General features: G+C 35.1%; 1 protein-coding gene and 1 non-coding gene across 4 annotated transcripts in view; one reads left to right on the top strand and one right to left on the bottom strand.

The window, feature by feature from the left end:
* APLF (aprataxin and PNKP like factor) overlaps nucleotides 1–12021 on the bottom strand; it is an 82844-nt gene that overhangs the window by 39211 nt on the left and 31612 nt on the right. For all 3 annotated transcript variants that reach the window (XM_019440534.2, XM_019440528.2, XM_019440517.2), the window contains 3 exons: nucleotides 9515–9662; nucleotides 9058–9190; nucleotides 1415–1560 (listed from right to left, as the gene is read on the bottom strand). In XM_019440534.2, the coding sequence (XP_019296079.1) occupies nucleotides 1415–1560; nucleotides 9058–9190; nucleotides 9515–9662 (427 nt within the window). The remainder of the gene's footprint in view (nucleotides 1–1414; nucleotides 1561–9057; nucleotides 9191–9514; nucleotides 9663–12021) is intronic.
* Nucleotides 11314–11437, top strand: LOC128773569 (small nucleolar RNA SNORA28). The gene has a single exon (XR_008417932.1). It is a non-coding gene; the product is annotated as a small nucleolar RNA SNORA28 (small nucleolar RNA).

Here is a 12021-nt window from a genome sequence, read left to right as displayed (position 1 = left end):
TTTCTTCTTGGAAACAAAAGGCAGTCACATTAATATGTTCAGAGAATAGAGCATATTAGGGCTCAAAGTAAACAAGTTTTATCTTAATAGCTTTTTATGGTCAATACATGTGAGTTAGAAAACATTTTGTTTTCATTTATTAAACCTCACTCCATAAGTAAGCAAAGGAGTTGAGCCCATGGGGATTAGACCTCACTTCCCTAGCTGGAAGAAAGGATCCAGTGAGAAGCCAGATCTTTTCTAATGGGAGAGGAAGCAGGAGTGAGGTGAGTACTATAAAAGGCCTGACCCTCTGGAAGACCTGATTGCATTTCAATCATCCCAGCATACACTATTCTAAAACCAATCCTACTCCTTTGGCTCCTGCTAAGACTAAAAAGATGGACACCCACAGGGCTTAGCCACAGAACTACAGATCAGGAGAACTGTTACCTAAAGCCACCCTTTTCTGAAGAGGAAAAATACCTGAACTTCCTGCCTTGCTCGCTCACTCATGCTTTCTCTCTTTCTCTAATTCTCTCATTTTAAATGCATCCAATAATAGGTCCCATTTTCATTAAGTACCCAGTGTTAAAGAATGCTTAAGTCAGCCAAACCATTATAATGAGTTAGCAAAAACTGAAAGAGGAAAGAGAAGTTTCTAAATATTGTAAATTAGCCCAGAAATAATCCTGCAACAGACTATTAAGAACCAGCCTATCAGTTGTTCTTCACAGGTATCAAGAAAAAAGTGGCTACATATGCAGTCTGAGGATGACCAATGAAATAGAAGAAACCGGGTTTTCAGAATGGAGGTGCCAATTACAACCAGAGTCTAGTGGTCTCCACTTTCTTTCCAGTCTGAAAATTTCTAAATTAAATAGATATGTTTTCTACAAAGCAAGTACGAATTTAGTTTTTGTAAGCCAAAAAAAATCTGGGCTAGTTTTTATCTTCATAAACTCAGTAATAAATAGCAGTTTGGGTTTTTCCTTGCTGCATACAACATATAATTAATTCTTACCTAGAACACTTGATAAAGAAAACAAATGATCAAATAATAAATTCTTTTAAAGATTTTATTTTTAAGTAATTTCTACACCCATATTGGGGCTCAAACCTACAACGCCATGATCAAGAGTCACACACTCTAGGGGCACCTGGGTGGCTCAGTCAGTTAAGCATCCGACTTCGGCTCAGGTCATGATCTCGGTTCATGACTTCGAGCCCTACGTCACGATCTGTGCTGACAGCTCAGAGCCTGGAGCCTGCTTTGGACTATGACTCCCTATCTCTCTGCCCCTCCCCCGTTCACCCTCTGTCTCTGTCTCTCAAAAAATAAACAAATGTTTTAAAAATTTTTTTAAAAGAGTCACACATTCTACCAAATGAGACAGCAAGGTGCCCCCAAATAATAAATTTTTTAAAAAATCACCTTGGATGAAATGATAGACTCTTCCTGATCAGCATTTTTGCACTTTTTCCCTGTGTCTTGCTCTGCTGATGTACTTTTTGAACTTCCTGATGAATTTAATCGCTTTCTGCAGATTCCTTCTTTTCCACTTCCCTGGATTATATTACCTTAAACATATACAGAAGGAAAAAGAAAAAATTATCTTTTATCTTCAAATGTCAATCAGAAAGAAAGAAGAGAAAGAAAGAAAGAAAGAAAGAAAGAAAGAAAGAAAGAAAGAAAGGATAAAAGGGCAATTAAAAGTAAAAGTCCATTTACATTAATGCCAACTTGAAAACACTTATTTGCAAACCTCAAAAAAGTATTAAGCAGCACTTTGGCCAGGAGCTCCAGCCCTGGAGACAGTCAGGCCAAGATGCTAATATGAACAGGTGCTATCCTTGAACTGCTTCACCTTGCCTCTCTGAACACTGGTTTTATCACCCCAAAAAAGGGAATTATAATAATAACTCAGAGTTACTACGAGTAAATGAGGTTTGATATATAAACTATGTATCACAGTACATAGTTGTGATACTATGAGAGATACTGTGATACTATGTGAGATGTGTTAAATATTTATTTTTTATTTTAGCATTGAATTTCCTAACAGAAAATTTAACATATAGTCAGCCAATGAATTTTACATATAATTATTGAGCCCCTAACATCCACAGTGAGAAATTAAACTTAATAACAGATTAAGAACCCAAAATTACCCAAAAGGGAGAGTGACCTCTACAAACTTCACCAATATAGAAAATAAGTCTCAATAACAATGGACACTGTATCCCATATAATACTTAGCCAAGGTGCAACATATTTGGCAAACCTAAGTCGGTATCATATTTTGTTAATAAATCCATGAGCCCTCTAATCAGAAAAAATAAAAAATCTGCTCTTTTTAAGAGGACAATCTTCATGCTTAATTATCTGTCTCCCCTACACTCAAATGGCAACTTCATGAGGGCAGGAACTTTATGTGCTTTGTTCATTGTTCCCTCCTTTTGTCTCCAGCACCTAGAAATGTGCCTAGCATAAAACTGGTGCTTGGTAAATGTTTGACTAAATGAATTGTGAACATAAACAGAATTGGCAACAATCACCAAACTAAAAGGCAACCGACAAAATGGGAGAAGGTATTTGCAAACGACATATCAGATAAAGGGTTAGTATCTAAAATCTATAAAGAACTTATCAAACTCAGCACCCAAAAAACAATCCAGTGAAGAAATGGGCAAAAGACATGAATAGACACTTCTCCAAAGAAGACATCCAGATGGCCAACTGACACATGAAAACATGCTCAACATCACTCACAATCAGGAAAATACAAATCAAAACCACAATGAGATACCATCTTACACCTGTCAGAATGGCTAACATTAACAACTCAAGCAATAACAGATGTTGGCGAGGATGCAGAGAAAGAGGATCCCTTTTGCACTGCTGGTGGGAATGCAAGCTGGTGCAGCCACTCTGGAAAACAGTATGGAGGTTCCTCAAAAAATTAAAAATAGAACTACCATACAACCCAGAAATTGCACTACTAGGTATTTATCCAAGGGATACAGGGATGCTGTTTTGAAGGGGCACACGCACCCCAATGTTTATAGCAGCACTATCAACAATAGCCAAAGTATGGAAAGACCCCAAATGCCCATTGATGGTTGAATGGATAAAGAAGATGTGGTATATATATACAACGGAGTATTACTTGGCAATCAAAAAGAATGAAATCTTGCCATTTGCAACTACGTGGATGGAACTAGAGGGTATTATGCTAAGGGAAATTAGTCAGAGAAAGACCAGTATCATATGACTTCACTCATATGAGGACTTTAAGAGACAAAACAGATGAACATAAGGAAAGGGAAGCAAAAATAATATAAAAACAGGGAGGGGGACAAAACGTAAGAGACTCTTAAATACAGAGAACACACAGAGGGTTACTGGGGGGTTGTGGGAGGGGGGATGGGCTAAATGGGTAAGGGGCATTAAGGAATCTATTCCTGAAACCATTGTTGCACTATAAGCTAACTAAGTTGGATATAAATTAAAAAAATAAATAAATAAAAAGAATAATGATATGGGAACATAACTGCAAATGTAGTGAACATAGACCATGAGGTAATGATTTTTCAGTCAGTGTGGCATAACGATTTTATGTTCATGATGACATTAGTTAGGAAGCTAGGAATCCATTGTTCCCACTGGAAGACATGTGAAGCAAAAATGTCACCTTTCTTCAGCAGTCCCCCTCTAAGTGTATTAGTCAATGTTCCATTCATGCAGTTATTCTCAGCTTCAAATCACTCTTTCTAGAAATAGGCAGGTTTAGGCACACTCTTCAAGGTGATAACACGTTTTTTTTTGTTTTTTTTTTTAATGCACACATATCTTTAAGCATTCCAGTCTCTGGGATTTAAAAAATAAAGTATTTTGCTCTCCATTTCCACAACTAAAGTGTCTTCACTTCAACACCTGTTCAGTTTTCTTTGTAACAAATCTGTGAATGTGTGTCTATGCTACTACAAAATTGTACTCACCATGTGACTGATACATTTTAATAAATTATTTTCTGAGAATTAAAAGAAAAAAAAAAGACAGAACTGACCCAAAGGTTCCCTTGAGAGCCTGAAGAGAGGTTTTGTAACGCAATCCACAGTGACTATTCTAATGTTCTAAAGCATGGTTTAGCAAATTTTTCTACAAAAAGCCAGACATAAATATTTTAAGTTCCATTGGCCATATAGTGTCTGTCACAACTACCAACCTCTGCCTTTAGAATGCAAATCAGCCACAGACAAAACACACATGGATGAGCATGGCTGTATTCCAGTAAAACTTTATTGACAAAAACAGGCAGCATGCCAGATTTGGCTCATGGGTTGTAGTTTGCTCAAATCTGAACTAAAGGATATTCAAGTGGTCTGAAATAACACTCCTTCATTAAGTAAGGAAAGAAATACTGTCCATATTATTTAACAGGAAAATCAATTGAACCAATATAAATATAATGTATTTATATAAGAAATTTATGAATAAACTTTTCAATAACTGAACTGCCTAAATTACTTAAATATTTGCTTTGAATCTAAATTAGGAAGATTTCATATCATTTTAGAAACTGTGAGGAATAAGACTAAATAAGACTACACAGCTTCATGCAGCAAATGTCTAAATGCTACAAGAGATAAGAATTAGTCAAATCAAGAGAAATAATCAACTAATGGTACTGCTTACTATGCTAAGAACCAAAAATGTAAATTAAGCAAGACACAACATCTGCCCAAATGGCAGTTTACCACATTCCAAGTGTCACACATGTACATAAAATCCTAAACTTAAAAAATATATATTTAAAATATTCTTCAAAATTCCAAATTTTCTACTACAAATATTCTTCTAAGGACCAGAGCTAATTTCTTTTTGCATAGGAAGAAGCCACTTTGATACTGTTGTAAAAATGCTCTTTACAAAGAGTATATAAAATAAACAGCTTAATTAGCTCATAATAATCATAATATCTGGCATAGCAAATACTTTTCTACATCCCAAATGGGTACAGTTAAATGATCACAATCTAAAAGAAAATAACTTAAAACAAATTATTCTTAATATTACTAGTTTCATTTACTTGTATGAGCTGTTATACTAACAGCTATATGCAGATGTCATTAAAATTACAACCATCCAACTTTATCCTCCAAAAGAACCACCGTAACAGTTACATTAACAATTTGAAGTGTATCCTTCCCAACTTCCTAAGGTTAACCAAGTATACAAATACATATGTGCAAACACACACATGACTAAAATAACAAATGCAATCATTTTTGTGGGATAAAGACACAGAATTGGAATTTCCGGATCCAAGAGTGTTGTATACTTAAATATGTAAGAGATACTGCCAAAGTAGTCATATATTTGTTGCCTAATGATTCTTCTGTAGTATGCCCCAAATTTCTGAGTTTTACCTTCTTTTTTGTTACTAAATAATTATTTAAAACCTTCTACCTTTTATAAGTGTGACAGATAATATCTGCCAGTAGGTTTGCCACTTTGCTCTTTCCCTTTAACTTTGTTTATAAGTGTCTTATGCACACGAATTTTTTTTTTCATTTTTAATCTAAATGTAACTGTCAATTTTTCCCTGTTGGTTCTGGGCTTCCTACCATCTTAAGAAAGCTCCCCAGAAGTAATAAAAATATTGTCCCCATATGTTCTTCAAATGCCTTAATAGTTAATTTTTACATTAAGATTATTAACTCAATAAAAATTTATTTAAGAACATGGTATGAGGTAGTGCTCTAATATTGTTGTCTTCCAAATAGAAAGCTAATTTTCCCAACATTATTTATAATAACAATGCATCATTTCCCGAGCAATTTGATCTAATAATTTTGAATATATTAACTGTATGTTATTTTGGTCTGTTTCTCAGTGTTCTGTTCATTTTTTACTGGTCTAACTTATCTATTCCTACTCTGGAATTATCAGCTACTTAAAATAGAAACCAGACCCAGATTGTGATGTAAAAAGGTTCTCTAAAGGAAGAGGTATTTCTGTTATTCAAACTGTCCTTGAGCATACATGGAAAAATCTCCTAATTCATTTTGTACAACACTGACATAGCTCAACGCTAAAATCTGACATAGATGGCACACAAGGAGAAAAATACTAATCACACTTAGGAATATAGATACAAATGTCCTAAACTAAGCAACTCTAACCTAACACAACTTAAAAATAATAAGCCATCATGATAAATTAAACTTATTCTAGGAAACCAAGCATGGCACATTAGGAAATCTACCAACATCACTAACTACACTGACACAAGAAAATGCAGGACTATTTCTTTTTGTTTTTTCTTTTTTGTTTATAGCCCTGCCCTGACCCCACTGCTCACCTATGCCCTCCCCTTTCTCTGTCCCCACCCACCCCTTGACAGGACTATTTCTATACCAAAAAATTTGTCAAAGAATTCAACAGTTATTCCTGAAAGAAAAATAAAGAAATAAAACATCCTAAAAATGACAGAGTATCAGAACTGAATTCCAATCATTTTAAAGCTGATACACTAATAGAATTCCTATTAAAATCGGGAATAAGATAGAGATGCCAATTTTATCCACTTTATTCAAAATTTATAGGGTCTAGTTCATTAACTAAAAATGTTTTAAAGGCAGTAGAGCAGAAGAGCCAGAACTGTCATAATTTTGTAGATATGACTATACAGCTAGATAATCTGAGAGACTTACAAAACTACTAGAGTTAATTAGATAATTTAGCAGGGCTGTTGGAAATAAAGGAAACAGAATAACTAGCACTTTAAGTAAATTTTAAACTATAGTCGAATTAATAGAATGTCAGTCCAGCATTTACAGTCTGCATTGAGCAGTCATGTGGAAAATATTCAGAGTACAAAATTAAATGCAAACCAGATGATTTGGGGACTACTTCAATCTTTTTCAGCATGTGCCACCTTTCATGACTCCATGTTGGAGGGTTAGAAGACGGGAGAAGAAGGGTACTGCAGAGTAGCAGACACCAGTGAAACTATAAAAGCTCCTTTTTCAATCTAGCAAGAATACCCTAGCCCAGGAATTGTGACTACTCCTAGAGCCTAGAAGGCTGAGGGAACAGAGATGACTGGCAGTCAGGAGAGGGCAGGCTCTGACAGCCATGCCCAAATCTATTCACTTGCCAATTACCAAGGGACACAGAAAAAATTTTAACCCAGGCCTGAGAAACTCATGATAATTTCCAAGGGCTAATATCTGGGGACCCAGAAAATAATCTAGAACTATTCTGGCCAAAAAACAAAAGGACAGCCTGAACACAGCAAACATTCAGGTACATTTAAGGATTAAACCAAGAGTTAAACTGAGAAAAGATCTAGGAGAGGATGCAAGAGCACATTAAAAAAGAAAAGAATAAAAACACCAGAACATAGGGAGGGTAAATTTGTGGGGCAGTATAGTGACACTGCTCAGAGCATGGGCTTTAAAGCTCTCAGCCAGAGCTAGGTCTCAATTACGGCTCTGGGATTCATTACGTGATCTTGGAGAAGTCATTTAACATCAGTGTACATCATCTGTTCTCTACCTAATGACACAAAAGGCTCTAAAACATCACGTTAATCAGACCATCTAAAGAGATATGAATGAACAAAGTACAGTACTAAACCTGCAAAAGACTTAGGAAAGTAACCGACATCTAAATGAGTCCAAAATGCATCCTAGAAATTGATTTTTTTAAATCTCTAGCATTGATACGTTGACCTGAATGATTTATTACTTAAACAAATAAAACAACAACAATAATGATAATTATAAACTGCACAGCAGAGAAAGTCAAATTATTTTGATTTTTAATTAGCTGGATTCAAGTACTAAACTGTCCTACAGGTACTTCTAAATCTTCGTGTCTCTGAAGGAAACAAGTAACCTAATTTTGTTCTTACAACTACCCCCAAAGTCTGTTTACAAGAAAGAATTCATGTCAGAATCCAAACACTTTTCTATCTTATTTTGAAGCTTTAGCATTTTAAGAACACTGTGTATTATATAATACTCCTATCCAAATCAATGTCAAATTGTTTTCCTTTGCATGTTTAAGGTGAAGTACTCAGAAAGGTGCTTCAGATTTTACATGGTACATCTAGCTAGTGAAAGTTAATAGCTATTTTTAATTTGCAGCCAACTATATTTTGGACTATTAAAGGCAATATAATAGTGGCAGCACAAAAGCAGGCACCATGCAAAACAACTCTGAAAGAAAAGGACTTGCTTGCAGGGAGGCAGTTCACATCGGTCCAAATTTTGGTCAAGTAAAGTTATTCTTTCTATATTAGAGAAATTGTTCTACTGAGAGAAAGTACCTGCCCCCTCTCCAGTACCATTCCCCACTCCCCATTTCCTTCCTGCCAACTGAGGAATGACCACGCCTAATGAGAAATGTTACTGATAAAAACATATTACATATGTAATGATGGGTCTTGGAGATTGAAAACCACTATAAAACTCTTACCAGGAAATCTTAGGTTTAGATATGAAAATTCTCCAGATCACATCTCCCACAATACATAATATATAACCTACTTTTCCCATGAAGTCACTCTAATCCTACTAGATCTAGTTTTAATCATCTTGATTCAATGGAAATGCCCAGCAGGTGACATAAATCATTGTGGTATCTGCCATGACAGTGAACTGTGCCAGGGCAGAGGTGCCCTCTTCTTTGAATTTTCCTGCTCATAATATTGTGTGCTCGGCAGTTTTTTATTTAATTAAATTAATTTAGAAAGCTCTTACTGTACTGGCCTTTTATGTCCTGTCATGGTTGACACAACAACAACAGGTATGTTTGAAAATCTATATTAACATAAGTCTAGCACATAAGATAAATAGCACTTGTTAAATCAAATGGTAATTAGCAGGATGGTATATGATAGATATGATAAATGGCATAAAATAATAATTTATGTTTTAAATTAGACTTCATGTACGTGTCTAAAAACGTTAGGCTAAGTTATATACTAACATAACCACTAGTCTATCTCCATGAGTTCAGAAAAAGTTCCAAATTCTGCTTACTGTTTTCTAAACAAAACCTACCCCCACTGCTGGCTGGTGCTGAAAGGTCTTGGTCACTTCGATTGTCTGTTAACATCCATGCTGGCAGGATTCTTCTCCTCTGGGCAGGGTTTGACTGTTGCTTACTGATGTCTCTACCTTCACCTAGGAAACACTAAAAAGGCATCTATATATTAGTTACTAAAAATAATCATTCAGCCTTAGTGAAACTGTAAGATTATTTACTTTGCAGAAAACTACCATTAAAAAAAACCTATCTGCAACCGTGGACTGAATTAGTCAAATTTCACAAAGAAAGAAATTCATTATCTCTATTAGTTGATGTGTTAGACTAAGCTCTATTCTGAGCTATTCTATTTAGCTTAACCTAAAAATGGCAATGCCAGTAATATTGTCATGACATGGCTAATTTCAGGTGTCTTTTCTCTTCTTGAAGTAAGGAATATGTTACAAATGGATGGGGTCTTAAATTTCTCACCTCACTATTTGCAGTGGCAGTTTGGGTCTTAACTATTTCTGTGCTTCTTTCCAGCTGTGGGTTACCAGTTCTCTCATCAGGCGAATTAACCGAGGATGATTTTGGTGTTTCATTTAGAATATTATCTTCATCAAGCATCTGACTATTTCTATAAAAATAAAATAAAAGTCATTTAAAACACTTCTATTATACCACATCATTATAAATGTGATTCTCCCAAGGACATCTAACTAATGAATTGTGTTCCTTTTCTTGGCCTTAGCAAGACAAAAAAGCAGACCATAGTATACTAGAATAAAATATATAGATGAAAATATGTTCTTCATCTTCTGCCCACTGTATCAGCATAAAATGCATTTATCTTTCTGAATCATGGGCCTAGTAGCACAGCTATTTATGAAGATGGGTAGTGGCCATCTCTCTTAAAGCTTAAGAGCTATTTACTTAGTATTTGTCAGATAGCCCATAAAAGTTAAGATCAGCACCCAGCATCCAAAGACAAAATGCAAACTGCAAAAATATCAGCTAAGCTAGTTTGGCTTTGGAGAAAAAAATAAATAAAATCCTAATGTCATGTTCACACATGGCTACTACTGGAGTTCTGGACAGGACAGCCACTTGTAAAATCTCCCCAAACCTGTAGTCCAACTGGAAGCTAAATGTTCTGACACAGGAGCATCTACAGTCATATGTGGAACATACTTAGCAGAACCAACTACCTCGCGCTTGCTGCAAAGTGCACGAAGATCATCCAAAGCTGATGGGTCATTATTCATTAAATATGCTTAGAGACAATCCAACAAACGTATTTTTTGAAAATTTGAAAGTATAGATGGAAATACTACTCAGAAATAAAAAGGAAAACTGATATACAACAACATGGATGAATCTCAAAGGCATTTTGCTAAGTCAAAGAAGCTGACACAAAAGGCTACATATCATATAACTCCATTCATATGACATTCTGAAGAGGTAAAGCTACAGGGACAGAAGTCAGATCTGGATGCCCAGGCCCAGCATGGGGTGAGGGGAATGACTACAGAGTGGCATGAGGGCGCTTTCGGGGGAAATGGAAATGTTCTCTATCTCACTCACTGTGGTAGAACTTCCATAACCACATACATTTATCAGAGTACACTGAATTATACATTTAAAAGGGATGGATTTCACTGCGTATAAAAACAGAAGATAGAAGATTTCAGAAATGTGTCTAGCTGAGAAGATAACAGTTAATGGCTTGTTTTGTTCGAGTATTTCTTATACGGGAATAATCTCTTTCAAAGGCAGACTTGAATTTCAATGGCAGAAATCAGCCAAAAGAGAAAAACTTAAGAGTAAATCACTGTGCAACATGACAGTGTTTGTTCATTCAATAAATATTGCTTAAGTTCTTTTGACTATAGTTGACACACAATGTTACATTAGTTTCAGATGTACAACATAGTGATTCAACTTTTCCAAATTGCTATGCTCATCCCAAGTGTAGCTACCATCTGTCTGTCACCATACAATGCTATTATAATATCATTGACTGTATTCCCTATGCTGTGCCTTTTCAATCAATATTTTAAAAACACCTATGGTGTGTCAGGTACTGTGCCAGATGCTGAAGATAAAGACTGAAAATGTATGATTATCCCATCTATGATACCTCACTCCCCTTCTAATATCCAGATCCATTTTACTCAGAGGACACAGGTGTGCTTCCAAACAACGATTTTTCCCCAAATTTTCTTCATATTTAATCTGAAAAATACTAAGAAAAATTCACTAGCGCAATAGCTTTTCACAATTTATAGTTGTGACACTCTGTGTCAGATGATTGAAGTTGTCTGATGCAATTGGAGCTTGCTATAGCAAGAAAGTCTAACCTATTCCAGTGTTCTCCTCCATGAGACCAACTGTTATACAGACTTAAACAGTGAGGGGGGGGGAGGGGGGAAGAAAGAAAGAAATTAAGCAACAATATCCATTCCATTTCATTTATTTTCTATTGTGGCATAAATTCAAGACTAACATAAACACACCCTATGGATCACAAATAATTTTTTCTTAATATTTACCAAGAATAAATGTGACAACAAAAAAATCCAATCCCAGAACAAAATTGTAATTAACATTTAGTTCCCAATAGGTCAAAGTACAAATTATTTTATTACACTTTTATTTAAATATCAAACACTGTCACTGTGATATAACTGTATTTTTATTTTATCTTCAAAGACTTCTACAAACAATCAACTATCACAGGATTTATAATGCAGGGTTACCAGAGTTTGCTACATGCAAAAATTAAAACTTGGAAACTTATCTAAATACAGTATAATAAAGGTAACTGAGTTATCTTTTTAAATAGCTTTATTGAGACATAATTCACATAACAATAAAATTCATCCTGTTAAAGCATACATAAAATTTAGTGGTTTTTAGGATATTTACAAAGTTAATCTGTAATGCAGCCATCATTAGTATCTAATTTTGGAACATATTCATCACCTCATAAAGAA

The sequence above is a fragment of the Panthera pardus genome, unplaced genomic scaffold (assembly GCF_024362965.1).
Source record: "Panthera pardus isolate Hobbes unplaced genomic scaffold, ASM2436296v1 HiC_scaffold_25, whole genome shotgun sequence".
Taxonomy (NCBI): domain Eukaryota; kingdom Metazoa; phylum Chordata; class Mammalia; order Carnivora; family Felidae; genus Panthera; species Panthera pardus.
Note: the sequence above shows the minus strand (reverse complement) of the source record. Positions and strands in the feature narration are given on the sequence as shown.